This window comes from Cyprinodon tularosa, unplaced genomic scaffold, assembly GCF_016077235.1.
Source record: "Cyprinodon tularosa strain WSP-4 unplaced genomic scaffold, ASM1607723v1 ctg851, whole genome shotgun sequence".
Lineage (NCBI taxonomy): Eukaryota > Metazoa > Chordata > Actinopteri > Cyprinodontiformes > Cyprinodontidae > Cyprinodon > Cyprinodon tularosa.
The window spans coordinates 72,989-91,064 of record NW_024039620.1 but is presented as its reverse complement, the minus strand read 5'-3'; the positions used below and the strand labels follow the sequence as shown (position 1 = coordinate 91,064).

At 37.2% G+C, this 18,076-nt stretch overlaps 1 protein-coding gene across 2 annotated transcripts in view; it reads left to right on the top strand.

The window, feature by feature from the left end:
* The window catches only part of slc4a3 (solute carrier family 4 member 3), a 37,779-nt gene extending 32,224 nt beyond the window's left edge, over positions 1–5,555 (top strand). For both annotated transcript variants that reach the window (XM_038273029.1, XM_038273027.1), the window contains exons 17-18: positions 2,592–2,765; positions 3,403–5,555. In XM_038273029.1, the coding sequence (XP_038128957.1) occupies positions 2,592–2,765; positions 3,403–3,480 (252 nt within the window). In that variant the 3' untranslated portion in view covers positions 3,481–5,555. The remainder of the gene's footprint in view (positions 1–2,591; positions 2,766–3,402) is intronic.
* Positions 5,556–18,076: the final 12,521 nt, after the last annotated feature.

Genomic DNA, 18,076 nt, shown 5'->3' with positions numbered 1-18,076 from the left:
CCCCGGAGTCTTATTTTGAAAGTCTATCAGGGTTGCGTGTGAAGGGAAGGGTCATGGCCAGTAGTCATATTGTATCCACTTCCTAATGTTAAATCAGTGTTGTCTCCCTCCATTAGATTAAAATGTGCTGTTTAAAGTGGTGGAGGTAAAATCCTTTGAAGCTCGGTTACCTTGACGACGTTAACGAGCCTGTCAGTGAGAGAGAGACATGCGCATCACTTTCGTTCCTTAGTTCTCAGGCTTTTTTGAATGGGATTATCAGCTCCGAACAAACAAGTGCTGAAGACAAACCGTAAATGGTATCTAAAAAATTCTTTCAGTCTAAGCGAGAGCTATCCTTTGTCTCCGATTGGGGTAACTTTCATGGCTGTAGCTCATTCACAACCTTAATGGGAAGGAGGAATATAAAGGTTTGAGAAATCCTGCTGGTCTCATTGATTAACATGCAGCACAATGGTAGAGCAGAACTCTCAAAAGCAAAACTTTCCCTCCGAACAAACGAGCGGTGAGCCAAAACCGTATTAGGTATTCAAAAAATTCTTTCACCGTGAGCGTCAGCCATCTTTGGACTACAACTGGTGTGACTTTCATATTTCTACAATATTTCGTCTAGGCGTGGTGACGATGTAAAAAAGTGTATAATTGTCAAAATCTTGATTTTGGGGTTCGGACATATTTGTTACCCCCGAACAAACCTTTTTCCTAGCTAAACGATAAAAGATATCGACACACTTCCTTCAATGTGAGTGCTAGGAAGGTCTGAGGAACAACTTCCACAAGGCTCGTGTTGCTACGTCGAACAGTTTCCGAATGGGAGCGATACGAAAAAGTCTGTTTTTTTGAATTTTCAGTTCGGATTTTCAGAGAGCTCTCATTGGATTTCTATTGGAGAAGTGTGGACTTCTTCGTGGTCTGGGCCAAACTGTCGGAAAACCGTAAATGCCACACAGATGAGGGTTACATTTCCTGAATCCTGACAAAAATCCCTACGTTTTGATGTAAAATTTATCTAGATAGAGTAAAAAATGAGCGAGTGAGTTGAAGCTGTTCGGCATGAGTGAAATGTTTGAAAACGCTAGAGTGGCACACTCTAGCAGCTGAACATTCCGTCCATAGACTTCCATTATAAATCTGAAAATCTTTAAAAATTGTTTAAAAGTTTGAAGCTTCACTGAAGCAAAACTGTAAAAGTTAGCTGAAAGCCGAGTTAAACAGTAATAGCAGAAAGATACGGAAACATTTTAAAAGTTGAATGGTGTTTCTAGCTGAAAGTATGCTGAAGTAGTTAAAGGGCAAAGTTGCTGAAGATTTAGTGGAATTTTTGAAGTTTTACATGCATTTCAATGGGGCCAAAAATCGCAGAAAAAGCTGAATATCGCAAAAACTACGAACAATATCTTTACCAAAAGATATAGCAGAATTCTCCTGAACAAGCCGAACGTTTTGATACCAAATTTGTTTAAATCAGCTGAAAACTGTTGAACTAGTTAAACGAAGAAAAACCTACGGAATAATAATAATAAATATAAACAGAAAAACAATAAGTGGGAATGCATAAGCATTCCCACTTGATAATAAAGAGAAACAGAAAAACAATAAGTGGGAATGCATAAGCATTCCCACTTGATAACATTAAGAATAGGGAAGTTATCATCCAGAAAATGTCCCTTTAATAGGGTATTGCAGTAACCAGTATAAGGTTTAAAGCTTTTTTCCTTAACATTTTTTCCTGCACTTTTTTCAACTTTATACTTGAGTGTTAAAAATTGTACTTTTACACTTGAGTGTAAACTTGAGTAAAAAGCTTAAGTTAATTCTCTAACTTTTTAAACAGTAGGATATATACTTCTACTTGAGTAATAAACATTATTACTTTTGGCATCTCTGACCATAAATCTCTGATTAATGGAGTGCATTAGCAATGCTTCCCCTCCTGGAGGGTTCTTCTGTTCTTCCAAACGAGGATGAACTCCAATCAAATCTCTGAAGCTATTTGTTCTTAGTCACCTCTCAGAGTCTGGCCATCTATAAATAGATATGTTGAGGGTCCTTGCACTCTCTTCATTTATATTAAAGGAGACGTCAGTACATTCAGTGCTGTTGAAGCAGTTTGGTCTTTAGTGCTTTCTGGTTTGTTCCCCCAGCTGTAACCCCGTGTGTTACGCAAGCGTGTTTTGGAAAAAGTTTTCTCTGATCAGTTCTGAGACTGGTCTGTAATGTAATGTGAAAAAAAAAGTGGGATATGTGAATTTTTTCAGGAGGCAGTGAAAGCGATTTCATGTCTTATGTGATTTATTTTGTTTTTATGATCGTTTCTGAAGCTCCATGTAGCCACATGGACACATCACAGCTCTGTTTCTAATCCAAAGACCCACTCAGAACCACCTACATGTTGTTATGAAAGCCTTTAAAAGAGGCTATCAACATTAGTTTGACTCTTTTTTTAGAACCTGTACACCAGTTTCCACTAGATGGAGCCAAAAAATGTAAGATTTCTGCATGAAGTAGAGCCTTTTCTGGCCTGGGTGATAAATGAGTCTCAATAAGCACCTGCTAGCTTCTCTGTGTGACACGTGTGGTTACTGCCGCAGGTGAAGACATGGCGGATGAACATGTTCACCATCATCCAGCTGGCGTGCATCGTGGCTCTGTGGGTGGTCAAGTCAACGGTGGCCTCCCTGGCATTCCCCTTCATCCTCATCATGACAGTGCCGCTGCGCCGCCTGATCCTCTCCAGGATTTTTGAGGAACGTGAGCTTCAGGCGGTACGTTTGGGTAACGGCGGGATTCCAGGAATGTCTGAGGCTCAGCCAGGATCTTGTTCATCAGTTCACTTATTTTACAGAAAATTCAACACATGTAATTCTCTAGCGCAGGAGTCTGCTGCTGCAGTTCTTAAGTGGAGCTGTCCTGCAGGTTATGATGCATTTTTGCTCCAACACCTGATCCAGAAGGCAGATTATCCTCACTGGCATTATCCACATGTCATGCAAAGGCCTAATCATTAACCATATAGTATTGTACTTTGTTCAACTCCAACCAAAAGATGCAGGATGGTGGCACTAGAGGACTGCAGCCTCAGACACCTTTCCTCTGCAGTAATATATGGTTCTCATTGTATGAAGATTATGTGTAAATATTTATTTTGCTCTGTTTAAAAACCAGAAAGCAATTGAATTCATTAAAGAAATTTAGTATTTTTAAGTCGGACAAACATAAAACATCCAGTTTTTTTGTGTTTTTAACTGCAAAACATGATAAATTTAATGTATCAGTTAAACAAACTCTAAAATTAGAATAATCCAGGGTGTGGTTTAAATAACTCCTTTTGTATTATTTTATTAACTGTTATTTGCTTAATGAAACTGGAATTAAGCTAAAGGATAATAATTCATTTTGCAGCTGGACTGCGACGAAGACTCTCCCAACTTTGATGAGGATGGACGAGACGAGTACAACGAGATCCACATGCTTGTATGAATCTAAAGCGGAACCTAATGATAAGAACCTTCTTTGTCCTCCAGCTCCGATGGATCAAAGCACAAAGCCTTTCTGGAAAACGCAGTCGAACTCAGAGTTCGACAGTTTCATTTATTCCATTTTGTAAAAATCAGCACGGTTGTGATGCCGCTCTGTTAATCTCCATGAAGATTTACTTAGAAGTGGATAGTAGTGGTCTGTGCGTACCTGAAATGGACATTCTTGTAAAAATTGGAATCGTTTGTTTCCCTTTAATTACTCTGCAGGTTTGGGGAATAAGTGCCATGATAATGATGAAGTCTAACACAGCAGTGGGCTGGTGGGGGGTTCAGAGTGTGAAAAAAAACAAAAAACAGAAAATGCATCCTCTTTTGCTCTTTTTAAACAGTTTTTCTTTAGAATATATTTTTTTGTAAAATGACCCACATACTAAATTCAGAGCTGCCTGTAGTTGCACTGCCTTTTCCTCTGTACTGCCGTTATCTTTAAGCTGTAAATACAGTTCAGTTCATTTGTGCTTCTTGCTTTCTGCACAGACTTTTAGAAACGAGCACTTTGATTGCTGCCAGCTGAGCCTCCTGGCACATTATTTGTCTTTAAATGTAGATTTCTGTTTGAACTGTAGAGAAAACTGTGCAGCAGGTGGTTCTTTACTGTAAACCCCTAGTTGTCCGACCCCTTAACATATAAATATATAGATAATATGTGCCCAACCTTTATTTTTATACTTTATATTTATATTTTAGTGATTTTAACTTCATTAACTTGATGCTCTGCAAGATTCTCAGTGCTGTTTAGACTTTGAATAGTAAACTGATAACTATCAGTTTCTGAATCCTTTCTTTGAAGCCGTATGAATGTTAGAGCTGTGCTTTACCAACGTCTAAAGTTGCAAAGTTTGGATTTGCACGGAGGGTTTTCTACGTTTTTAGTTGGAAAGCCTTTATATTCTTCTGTTTTGTTCTTTGATCACAAATGCTTTAAAGCTGTGGGCAAAGATCAGAAATCAGCAGTACAACAGCCTCTTAAACAGATTGTGGTATGATGAGAGCTGTATCCAATCAAAGATCAGTGATTGCAGCCTAAATCTGACTTTTATATTATTGCCAAATGAGCCAAAGTGAGCCCTACCTAGCAAAGAGTCGGGTTGGAGAACAGACTGAACCTTTATGCTTAATCATTGGAGTAAAAAATATATTTATTTAAGTTGCATCCAGACACTAAAGAATTTTCTAAAGGTGGCAAATTTTCTTAGGATCTACTGTTGCTTTACATCCAAATATTTCTGATTGGCAGTAAAACTTGTATTGATTGTCTCTCCACATACTGTTTTTTAAATAAAAATTAGACTTTTGGGCAAACAATCCAGATCCTGTGACGCAATGCTTCTATTGGTCTCTATTGGATTTTACTCAAAGTAATTCCACTGCCAGAACCAGCAACTCTTCGGCCTGAAGTTTTAGCTACAGGATTACCTGATAGTTACTGGCTCAAAGTAAAGAAAAATAAAAAAAGCAATAACTTTTAATTTATCAATCTTCTGTATCCTACTTGACAACTACCTGTTAGCCAAATTATTTATTAATTTATATGTTAGCATTTTTGCCTATAGTTGCATATAAGTTAATGTTAGACTTTCAGAAAATATTAGCATGTTTGGTAATGTCAGTATACCATAATATACTATCAATAGATTAATGTGTGATCTAAGACTAGCTCCCTAGTTTATGTTAAAAAAAGGAGAAACTTACTGTAGGTAACAATGTCAATATAGAAGATAAATTAAAATAATAACTTAAACATGTCAAATCAGAAACTGGTTAAAATTCTTCTTATTTTTTTGGGGCAATTCTTGATTCTCTGTGCAGTTATTAATCTAAAATAATGGTTTAAGGTTCTAGATTGAATGATTCTATTCAAAAATATTTAAGTATTTTTTAATCAAAGATAAATAATAGCTAACGTTATTAACTACTAGTTAAAGTTTTGATATAATAATTAGCATGAGGTCCAAGAGGACCAAGGGGTAACAGATGATTAATTTGGACAGGCTAAATAACAGGGATTTAATTGCTTTTTTTTTTTTTTTTTTTTTTTTTTTTTTTTGTTAGAGCTGGAGAAAAGCTGAAGGTCTCAAAAAGTTTACATATTCTTACCATTTGTACCAGACGTAGCTAAAAACCTCACATGCTTTAATAATGTTTACAGCTGAACATTACCTGCATGCAGTGTTGGGGAGTAACGGATTACATGTAATGATGTTACGTAATTTAATCACAAAAAAAAGAGTAACTGTAATTTGTTACAGTTACAATGAGAAAATATGTAATTCAGTTACAGTTACTTCGGAAAATATTAAGAATTAGAAATTTAGTTACATTTTTTTAAGAATATAAAGAAAAACCTTTGCAAAATATGTAATGATATTTTTATTGCTATCGCCGTTTCCCGCTACGGCTCCTTGTCTCTATCATATTTGCCATTCTGATGATCCATCCTGTGCTGGTGGAGCCTCCTTGAGGAACAGCAAGCGAGCGGATGGTTCTATTTCAGCTCAAGCAGCGCATCAAAAATGACAGCCTTCCAGCACTGGAAATTTAAGAAGCATTTAATTTACATCTGTGAAAATGGCTCAAATTTAACCGTGCAGTGCAAGAAGTGTTTGCCGGCTATCAACCTGAACCTGCTTGTGTTAGTCTGCAAACTGCGCAAATGGTAGAGCCTGGGGGAGGAACAGAAAAGAGTATGGCCCGATGAGAGGAGTCTGAGAAAATCTTCCATGCCTGGTCCTGGCATCTCTTCTTGTGGACATCCTGTGATTGCCTGTCAGCAGTTCCCTCTCAGCTTAGTGCTTTTTTAAGGTTCACATTCAGTTCTCAAAAATTTAATGTTGAACATGGGTCAATACTCATTAAAACCTTAAAGTAATCAAAAAGTAATCAAAAGTAATTAGTTACATTACTTTTTAAAAGTAATCAAAAAGTTACACTACAGTTACATTTTAAACAAGGTAACTTGTAACTGTAACGGATTACATTTTTAAAGTGACTTACCCAACACTGCCTGCATGGCAGTGATAACAAATGTAGAACACAGCTAACAAAGGCTCCACACGACAACCATGAGGTTGGCAATATTTTCATGGACTTTGATGTGTGATATGAAGGGGAAAATCATCTGATAGCTATGAAAATATTCATACTAGATCCTGTTCAACCAATTTTGCGAGTAAGTGTCATAAGATGATGTAATGTAAAAAGTAAAATCATAGACATCAGCTGTGTCTTCATTTCTGAAATTACAACTCCTTTAAACGCTCCTAAAAAAAAAAAGCAGAAAATTTGACCTTCTTTATCCTGATTCCAAGGATGGTTCCAGTGTGTCGTCGTAGCTCGTCATGTCTGATGATTCATTGAACAGGCGGTCTTCTTCACCGCTATGGAAAAGGCGCCTTATTCTCTGTACATTGTGTTGAATCTACTGCTTGGAAGATGAAAGGCATTTAAAATATAATTCAGTCAAATGATATGAAATTATATAAGAATGTTTATTTTTTTACCCAGAAAATCTTGACAGTAATTAAAGATTTGCTGCAGAGCCAGATAATTTTATTAAATTTTAAAAGTCTCATGGCAGGGTAAATCAGAAAATTTAAAATCTGTTGATCTTCCAAATCTGTCATTATTATACAACTTAAGTTCTTCAAGTATTACACAAAAATAGAAATCATAGTAAAAGTCAGGATCCAGAAAACAATTTTAAAATTGTCCTCAATACTGTAGGATCACAAACCAGATTGTTCTTACCAAATACTTTTTGATTAAATGATAATTTTTAAATATTGCTTTTACCTTTTAAAACGAAATATTTTTTCTCTAGTTTTTGTAAATAAATAAAAAAAATGTTGATTGAATTTCCTTTTTTGATTTTCCAGTCAAAATAAAAAAATAAAGAATCCTCATCTATATCTATAGTCTATTAACCAATTAAGATTAGTTCAAAAAGAAAATGCATTAAGCAATCTGTAGCTTATAAGGTCTGTGTTTTGATAAACTGTCTGAAAGCTGTACAAAACTAAATTTCATTTTGTATACTCTATGTATAATAAATAACAATAAAATTAGTCTAAGTCTAATAAAGGAGTTCCTACTGTTTCAAATCAAGAGCTACAATTCATTAGTTATTTTTATATTGTTGCCCACTCATCCGACATGCAACAACTTTTTAGATCGTTTGTAAAACTAATGTTAATATTAGCCAATGTGCTAACAATGGCATTGCTAATATGTTTTTATTAGGCCACATGAATCCCATTTCCCTTTGGGTTTTTAAGATCTGATAAAACTCAGTGATATTTATAATTACTGTTTGCTGCTTTATGCAACTAGACTGTTCAAGCTGGTTAAAAACTACAGATTAATTTGAATATTTATTTTAGTTAAGGTCATTTTCTTCTGAGAATTAATTTATTGACTAAAAGCAGGTGAGTTAGTTGTGGAAAATCTAGCGATATTTTGAATTAGGAGGATTAGTTTAACACTATTTATCATGCAGAATACAAAAAAGCTGAAAAGTTAAGTAAGAGTTATATTGGGTCTTCATAATATTGAGGGTTGCCCTAAAGCATGTCTAAAGTCAACAATGTATAATAATTTACATGAACTAAACAAACTGAAGTTTATCTTATTTCACAAAACTTATCTAGATAACTGTATAAACCATGCAGGGTTTTTTTCCCTCGGGGGAAACCAACCTTTGATGTGTAAACACTGCCTTCCAGCATTTTAGTTTTGTGTACATAGAGGGATGATGGTGACCAAACACATGCCATGTAAAGACATATGGCTCAAAGGGAAGAATTTCAATATGTTGAGTGGAAAAAAATATAAAAATGTCAACATTTAAATGTTTCCTTTGAAGCGATGCAAACTTTAAGCTGAAAATTTATCATGATTTATTTTCCTATTTGTTCTTTTGAAGCCTCCACTGTGCCGTAAAGCACACACCTGCTGTAGTCTGTATTTAACTCCAGAGCTCCCTGGGTTAATGAGCCACAGAATGTGCTTTGCATTAACCCTCTGCTGGAGTTGGACTTTAAATGGGCTGGTTTCTTTTATGGACCTTTTCCACTTCTCCAAAGACAAAGACTTAAACTACTACACCACAGAAAGACTGATTGTCAGGGCAGAAGAGTTATATAAATCTATAGACTTTGAGATCTCCACACATTGTCAAATTGGCTACTACTGTTAACTTTTAGGTTAATCTTTTCTAAATTAAGAAAAAATGAAAAGTTATGTTTTCAGTTAAGGAAATGAATTAGGAAATATTTATTTTAGGCTGTCTGGACATTAAGTTGATCTACTTTTGTTTGCTGAATCAGTTAATCTGTGATCAACCATGAGCTTGATCACTAACTCCTGGCTTGATGTAGCTGCACCTGAAGCCTGGCTTGGCCTTTGTGGAATAGATGAAGCCAGGATGCACTCCCTTACGCTAGGTCTAGTCTGACTTTATTTCTTATTCTGGGATTTCTGAATTCACAATTTTTTAAACAGGGCCTAGAGCTGTTATTGCCATTTGCACAAATATACTGCTATACACAATGTCATTTCAGCTATTGTAGACTTTTCTCAGGCCCCTCCCCATACAGCATGTACTATCATTTAAGATCACAATTGCCAGTGTGCATCAGTGCATTAGTGTAAAGCTGAGCATATACAGTGCAATATTTTCAATCCTTTCACGCAGCTATAGCTCAAACTGTATGACGAAACAGCAGGGTTTAAAAGTTCACAGCTCACGATGCATGTTCTCATGCATCGCCCGAAGCAATGAGGCGATCTTACGACAGCTGACTGAATTTCAAACATTGAATTTCCTCCCGGCCTTATGCTTCCTGATCGGGAGGTGGTAGTGAGAGGCTAATCGCCTCTCGTTACCCCTGTATACTACACGACGTGTGATGAGGCTGAAACTGAAATCAGCGTATGCCCGGCTTAGAGCATACTGTTGAGGTTTCATCTCTTGCAGTAATTGACCCATAACTGTTTATCCTCCATTATCAGTGCTTACAATCGTGTTCATGTCAGGCTACAGACAGCTGTAGCATAGGAAAGCGGAGGGACATGTAAGTTGTGCTTTTTTGGACCTCTAGTATATGATGTATAGTCATACAATAATCACAACCAAGGTCAGAAGAGGCAATCCATGACTGGAGTCGACTGAGTAAAGGAAAACTTTTTTTTAAATTATTCCATTCAACTCAGTGTCTTTATTTAGCACCAATTCACAACACATGTCATCTCAAGGAATTTTACAGAGACAATTCATCCAGGTGATACAGTCAGATTGGTTCAAAATTTTCGATCTAAGGAAAATTAGTTGATTGCATCGACTTATTGACTCGAAGGCAATCCCTCACATCAAGCATGCTTGTAGCGACGGTGGAGAGGAAAACTCCCTTTTCACAGGAAGACACCTCCAGCAGAACCAGGCTCAGTGTGAGCGGCCATCTGCTGAGGCTGACTGGGGTTCAAGGAGACAGATTAGACTTAGAAAAAGAAGCAGAGCTACAAATGGCAACTGTAAACCAGCTCCAATATTCTCTCTCTTACATAAGTCACAGCCATTTAGACACCTTTGTATTCATCAGGCTACTTTTTCATCCATGGGAAAGCATTAAATGTAATCTCTATTTTTGTGTGTATAGCTTGTACGCTAACTCAATGGCCACCTTTGCACAGAATGCTTTCGTCATGGCTTTCATAGGACATGACCAAAACAGCCTTATCATCCTCTATCCACATTTGATAGGAAATCAAAATAAAATCCTTCAATCAAAGAAAGCAGTTACCAAAACATTTATCATGATCATGATAAAATGCAGCCAAAATTGTTTTTTTTTTTTCTTTTTATTCCAAATGGTAAATGTTTTCTATCTAAAGGGAAAGGAAGTAATCAGGTCCAGAATAAGCAGCCAGCTGCCCAAACAGACCGGAGGTTACGGGGACAGAGCAGAAACCTAGTAAAGAATCCCAGAAGCACTGATTCAGGGGTATCTTCTAAGTTAATGTTTTTCTGCCTGCCCCGCCTTGACTCTGTCCCCATCAAAACCTACAATTTCATAAAAACCATGCCCTGAATTTGCTTCTCCCTGTAATGTCAATGCTATCACCACCTCCTGGCTATGTTGCCATATGTTATTTAAAAAAGTCGAAAAGAGAAAGGTATTCATATAAGTAGCTAAGCCATCAATCTACGATTAATTTACTTTTTAAAGGTTTCTTTTCAGCTAAATGAGTCTGATTATTATTATTCCAGTATTTAACACCCTGCAGTGGTCCATCAGAAAGATTTTTCTCAGACAAAGAGGTGGAGAAAAAAAACAACCCTTCGATATTTGCAAAGAAAAAAAAGTGAAACTGCAGGTTATATTTAACAAAACATGGCGCCACTCTGCACTGCCTGACTGTTGGACTTTGCACTACCAGAGATGAAAAGAAAAATAGGGATTTTTTTTTTTTTAGTCCTACAAAGCTTCAGCTGTGCTGGTGATGTAAGTTCTCCACATTTCATCACCTCATACCTCCACAGCAGCGAGGCAGACCACCCACACTAATCTGACACGGCTCCGCTGGGTTTGAACCCAGTCTAATTGACCGTCATCCCTCTGAGTGAAGACGGGCAAAGAGTTCTGGCTCCAGCTGAAGTATAAATACAAACTGGATATGTGAGGTGAAATCAGCTATTACACAGATGACTGACCTCTAATTGTTTTAGGGGCAGCGAATGAGGGGATGTTATCTGCTTTTGAGGATGAAGGAGCTGATTCTATCCACACATTATAGTCAGAGCTAAAAGTCATAACGCGGCTCGATGGAGCTTTATTTTGTCAGCTAACAGCCATTCTTCATGAGGTCTGCAGGTCTGTTCATGATACGAGCTGAAATAAAGATGAATGATGAATGCAGTATGTTTGCATTTACAATGCAGATAATATGCTAGTACTGTTCTTTCTCAGACAGCGGGTTCATCATAACAGAACTGTAAAGAAGTTTTAAAAACTGTGTAAACATTATATTTTGTCTGAAATAAAGGTTTATGATGTGAAACTAAAACAAAGTGGGTCATTATTTCGCTGTTCTGTACAGAAAAAAGCCTTGAAAAGAGGCTGCAGCTGCAAACCTTTACATTTTTTTTTTTGTTTTTAGCTACATTCCTAAGTGACTCATGCAAGAGATGGCTGAAAAGTCTTTGTTATTATTCTTGTATGATTATGATAATATTCCATGCAGGCACTAAATGACAAACAAAATTAAACTATAATGGATAATTTTTGTAATATAAAAAAAGGCTAACTACAATTTTATAAAATATTTAATGCCAGTTTCTGGTGTCAGATGTCTTCATTAATTATCATTGTTAGCACTTTTCTAAAAGCAGGAGTTATGGAGCATAAATGTGTCTTTAAAAATAATGCCAGAGTGGAAAGATGTCAGCAATGAAGTCAGCAAAGCTTAGAAGAACCAGTTTTGTTGACCACACTGGAAAAACGATCTAGAAATAAGTAAAAGTGTCTTAAATTAAGTGCATTTCCCCTTAATTTGAGTAGGTAAATGAGATAGTTTGCCAATGGAATGAGTATTTTTACTCTGATAAATAAGATAATTAGATAATATTCACTTGAAATTAAACAATGCTATTCTGTTTTCTTATTCTAAGTGTAAATTGCCTTGTTCCATTGGCAAGGTGTCTCTTTTACTACCTTAATCCAAGAGCAAATGCACTTATTTTAAGAAAAAAATGACTCGTCTAGATTTAGATTTTTTCCAGTGCATCAACTTGAGAATTCAAGGTGATTTCCAAACCATTTTAACTACATTGTTCTACATAGAAAGAGATTATTCCCAAGTGAAAAACATCTGACAGCAGCAAACCTTCCCAGCCGTGAACATTCAGTCCAAGGTCAGAGAGGTAAACTCAGAGCAATAACCAAAACCCTAAAGCTTCATCTTAGTGATGACACGTCCGAGTTAGCAGGTTAAAGGTAATAACACTCAAACAGTTGGGTGGTGTGGAAACATTTAAAGGAGACGACCTGGTCGCTCTAAAAACCAGATTAGTTTTAAACTCCCTACATCTCTTCTCTACCACATGCTTTGCTAGTTTATTTTGGAAGTGCTCTGATCCACTCCGCTGGAAAGCCCATAGATGATCTGAGAAGCCTGTCTTGATCGTGGCTGAAACGTCAGTGCTTTATAGTAAAATCAATCAAAAATAATTGGAAGACGGACATAAAACAGTTAAATTCAAATCTGTCAGGACTCAGATCAGAGGACTGGGTATTCATGACCATGCAGGCAGTGGGATAACTCAAAAAGCATTTATTTAAAGCACGGATTGGAGTAGCAGCAGCTCAGGCATCTAATGCTTGAACCTCTGGTTTTCATGTTCTGTCTATGCCCAGAGAATGAGGTTTGATCCAGCCGGTGGGCTGCCAACAAGATGCGGCGGGTGCCCCCAGAGTGTTCCAGATGCTGCAGCCCCGGAGGACATGCAGACGTCCCAAGCCAGGTCAGGCAAACAAATCAGAATAGGAACAGGCAGGGTCAGTATTTGAGAGGCAGAACAGATCAGGATCATGAAATCAGAAACATCAAGCACCTCTAAAAACACTCTCACTACTGGGTAAAGAGAACAAGATAATCTGGGCCTGATGACTGGATGAAGGCAGATTAAATAGAGGCAGGAGCAGGTGGATCAGATGAGAGGTAATAAGCAACAGGGCGGAGTTGAACAGGTGAATGAAATGAGTAATTAAGCCAGTTAACAGTGCCAAGATCATGACAAAATCAATTCAAAAATACTTATCAAACAGCAAAGGTAAATCAGATACCTTTCTTTTTGATTTTTGAATTAAAATATTTTTCAATAGTCCTGTTTTACAATTGGTGAGTACAGACAGGGGGTTCAAAATACCAATTATTCTCCAAATTGATTTTTGATTAACCTTTTGATAATTAGATAGAAGATTCATAATGCCATTTTTTGAAGTTTAAATCAATGGAAACTTAAATAATGCTACTATCTACAAAAACGGTTTTTATGTTTTAGAGTCTCGACACTCTATCAATCATGTCATTACTAAATTAGTCAACCATAAAAAAAAAAAATCATTACTCCTATTAATTGCTCCAGCTAAAAAAAAGATCTATAACTTCTATTTAATACTAAGAAATGTATATTAATGTACATAATTGATCCTACTAATTCAGAGGAAGCAGAGTAGAAGCACTTTTCCACAAACAGCCTCTGCATGTTGGCTGCATACCTGGTTTGTACAGTATATTTATACTGCAAGCATTTAACAGGTGATATGAACATCCAAAAGGACAGAGAGATTACATTTGTTGATAACAAATATGTGAGAGAGAGCCATGTTATCCTTTCTATGAAACCTAAACCCAGATCTGTTGACCTTTTTAAAAATTGTCTAAACTCTATGCTTGGCGGAGAAGGCTGGTAGGGGACACCAGTTAATCTAAACCATTTTCTCCATATCAACTAATCAGCTGATATGGAGCAGGTGTGGATAGAAGTATCCAGAAGGGAGCGAGAGGAAAGGAGATTGCCACAAGGGGGCAACAGAGAGTAATGAGAAAAATGAAACACAGCTTAAAGGAATAGTACACCCAAAACATGATTAGCCTTCATTTTCTACTCACCCCCATGCTGAACAACACTCTGGAGTACTTTTTTGATATCTCAAATGCATCTGGAGATCTGGGAGGCTTCTTGCTGTCTGCTGACATTCAAATAATGGAGGTCTATGGTGCCCGAGACAGAAAGGTCCATAAAAGTCCACAAAAAACGTGTCAATATTCCTCCATACTGCTCGTCCAATGTATTCCAAGTGTCCTGAGTGGGTAGCATCCAGAATTTACTCGAAACGAAGTCATTTAGAATGTTTTTAGAGCATAAACAGTAGTTTATAGGATTTCCTGAAAGCGCACGCCGGCGCGTTCATGACGCTATGGAAACCGCGGCAGACCAAACCAGATGAAAGTGCGCATTCAGCTCGGCAAAGAACTCATGCTCTTCCTCAACACTGAAGTCCTCAGACATTTTTCTTTCGTTGTTTCTTTCTTTGCACAGGTAAACAGCACATTTCTTCTTCTACGCTTGCATTATCGGCAGAGCAGACGCTAAATGCGCACTTTCATCTGGTTTGGTCTGCCGGCTTCCGTAGCGTCATGAACGCGCCGGTGCGCGCTTTCAGGAAATACTATATACTACTGTTTATGCTCTAAAAACATTCTAAATGACTTTGTTTCGAGTAAATTCTGGATGCTACCCACTCAGGACACTTGGAATACATTGGACAAGCAGTATGGAGGAATATTGACACGTTTTTTGTGGACTTTTATGGACCTTTCTGTCTCGGGCACCATAGACCTCCATTATTTGAATGTCAGCAGACAGCAAGAAGCCTCCCAGATCTCCAGATGCATTTGAGATATCAAGAAAGTACTCCAGAGTGTTGTTCAGCATGGGGGTGAGTAGAAAATGAAGGCTAATCATGTTTTGGGTGTACTATTCCTTTAAGTGTAACCCAAGATCAACAAAACAGAATGACATAGATAACTAAAACTAAAATAGAAGTCCAAAAGGGGAGAAGCATAACTGAAAATTATTACAAAGTCCTGTTTGGAAAATTTTCTTGTTTTGTTGTTCTTATATATTTTATTTCTTTAGAACAATCACTTTCCTATACACTACAGGTGTTTGGATCTTGTTGCTACGGTTACAGATCTATACCCATAAACCTTAAAGTTACCTCTGGCTGCAAATAAACACACCTCGTATTAGATAGTACATATTTTTCATTGATCTTATCATATATATTGAATAAAATTCAACATCATTGTCAAAAGTACAAAGCAATTAAATCTCTGTATTTAACCCATCCCCAAGGTGAGCTGACATTGTGCAGCGCACAGGGAGCAATGTGGGGTTGAGAGTTCTGCCGAGTCTCCCACAGTGGCGGCCCGTAGGAGTGGGGCTTGAACTCAGGACCTCTCGGCTTCAAGAGCGCCTGCGGTCGAAGAATCGGCCGGGAAAATTTTGAACGAAGTTGAAGGAGTTTGACAAAAGGGCCAATGGTGTTTCTGTATTCTTCAAAATTTTAATATGACTAACCAATAACGTCTGGGAAAGTTGAAAATTTTGATATAACCGAACAATCGCGTTTAGGGTTGAAGGCGGGGTTAAGATTTTAACCAATCGCGTTTAAGCTAGGAAGCTGCTACCGGTACATTGAGGGATTCCCAGTTAGTTATACATTTAGTCTGCGTTGAGTAGAGAAGTTGGTCTTTTTAGCGATATGGTAAGTATCTGACCTTCTATTGCAATGCCGTGTGTGATGAGTTACCACTGGAATCGCGGTCAGAGAGTTTTCATTCATCCATTGAGTATCCATCGAGTATTAAAAAAAATAATAATAAAATAATAACAAATATATGTATTAAATGTTATAAAACAGCAGCCAAGAAGTTACAAGTCTGCTGTTTGGGGACAACTTCAAGTTGATTATCATAAAACATAATTTTCACTGATTACAGAGCCAAGAAAATGCTAAACCAGCTCAGATGTGATCTGATTAGGTAGTTGAAGTGTACACATTTTGAATTATTCTTTTTATATTATAGTAAATACACCCATTCATTGAGTATACTTTCATAATATTGTTATACATATATTCTTTTAGTTGTAATAAAAGCTTTATAAGTGCTTGACTTGCTACCTTTTATTTTTAAAATCGAGTATTCATCGAGTATTTAAAAAATAAATAAATAAAATAATAATAAATATATATATTAAATGTTATAAAACAGCAGCTAAGAAGTTACAAGTCTGCTGTTTGGGGACAACTTCAAGTTGATTATAATAAAACATAATTTTCACTGATTACAGAGACAAGAAAATGCTAAACCAGCTCAGATGTGATCTGATTAGGTAGTTGAAGTGTACACATTTTGAATTATTCTTTTTATATTATAGTAAATACACCCATTCATTGAGTATACTTTCATAATATTGTTATACATACATTCTTTTAGTTGTAATAAAAGCTTTATAAGTGCTTGACTTGCTACCTTTTATTTTTAAAATTCTCTTAAGGCATCAAAATCACACAAGTCAATGCCAGACACTGTCTGGATGGCACGACTGAAGAGTTTTGCTGCCACAGGATCATGGCCTGCAGGGCAGGGAAACAGACCAGCACCCAGACAGAAGAAGTGGCATGAGCTGTATCAAAGGGTATGTTTCTATATATTTTATGTTTACTTCCCAGTTAATCTGGCACCGATTGTAACTGCATGAACTGGCTTTTGACACATTCATGGGATGGAATAAGTATGAAATTCAAGAATGATGTCACCACATACAGCAAATGATTTAGTTAAATATACCATTATTTTTAGATTGAGAAATGTCCAATGATGCAGCCTGGACAGCAATCCCTGTTTGGTGGTGTGAGGAGATGCTTGTGTGGATTCCACATCCAGAAGTTTGGGCAGCCATAATATTTATCTAATATAGTTTAAATATCTCCAAAAGTGACCACTAATATACTGTATCTCCTGTTTTCTTGAATTGCCTTGAAACAGCAACCATCTCCTACAAGACCAGAGGTGTAAACTGCACGCGCACCTCAGGCTGCATTGACATCACAGACGTCCCCTGCCACACATGGAACTATAGGCCACAAGCCACGACAACCAATGACCTTGTCCATGGTAGTAGTTTAGTTGTTAATGCTCATAAATATATTATATATACATATATTTTTTTGTAAATGGCTCGTCGTTATACATTTCTTTGATCATGGTTTTTCAGTTTACCAAGCCAAGATTCAGTGGTTCACATCTTGCAGCTGCAAAGCCAAATTTAGCCATGGCCAGAAGAGTGACTCCGGTAAATCGCAATTAAAATTCTACTGCAGAAAAGTGGGTTGTTTATAAATGTTAATTAAGACTTTATTTTACAGAAACAAGTCATCCAAGGTACAGCGATGCCTGGTTCTGCAGTCAGCACGGCCATCTCAGTGAGTTATTACCTTTTCATCTAGATCTTCTGTAGTTCTATACTTCATTCTGTGTGCCACAATTAAGTGTTCTTTTACAAATGTAAGTATCTGATAATGAAACTTTGCACAGGCTGCACAGGCTGTGGACCTCCAAACCGAGGCACCGGCCCTCATACCCGAGATACAGTGGATGCTCCTGTATCTGTAAGTTATCTTGCAATGATATATATTTCTTTCTGATAGCATGATTATAAATTGTTTCTTTTCTTTCTTTTTTGCTGTAACTCCTCAGCTGCCCCGTTTGTGGTCAGAGGGCTTCCCACCTGAAGACCATAGGTGGATTGCAAAAGTGTTGTTTAGGATGGGGGCAAAAGACAAACTACAGCTCCAGGACAACCTGAAGCTGTGGTACTCCCCACCGCAGCCGAGTCCCATTTACCACCAGCCACCTTCAGCTGACCGCTTCTTTGCCCATTCACTGCTTGTGTGGATGCCGTACAAGTT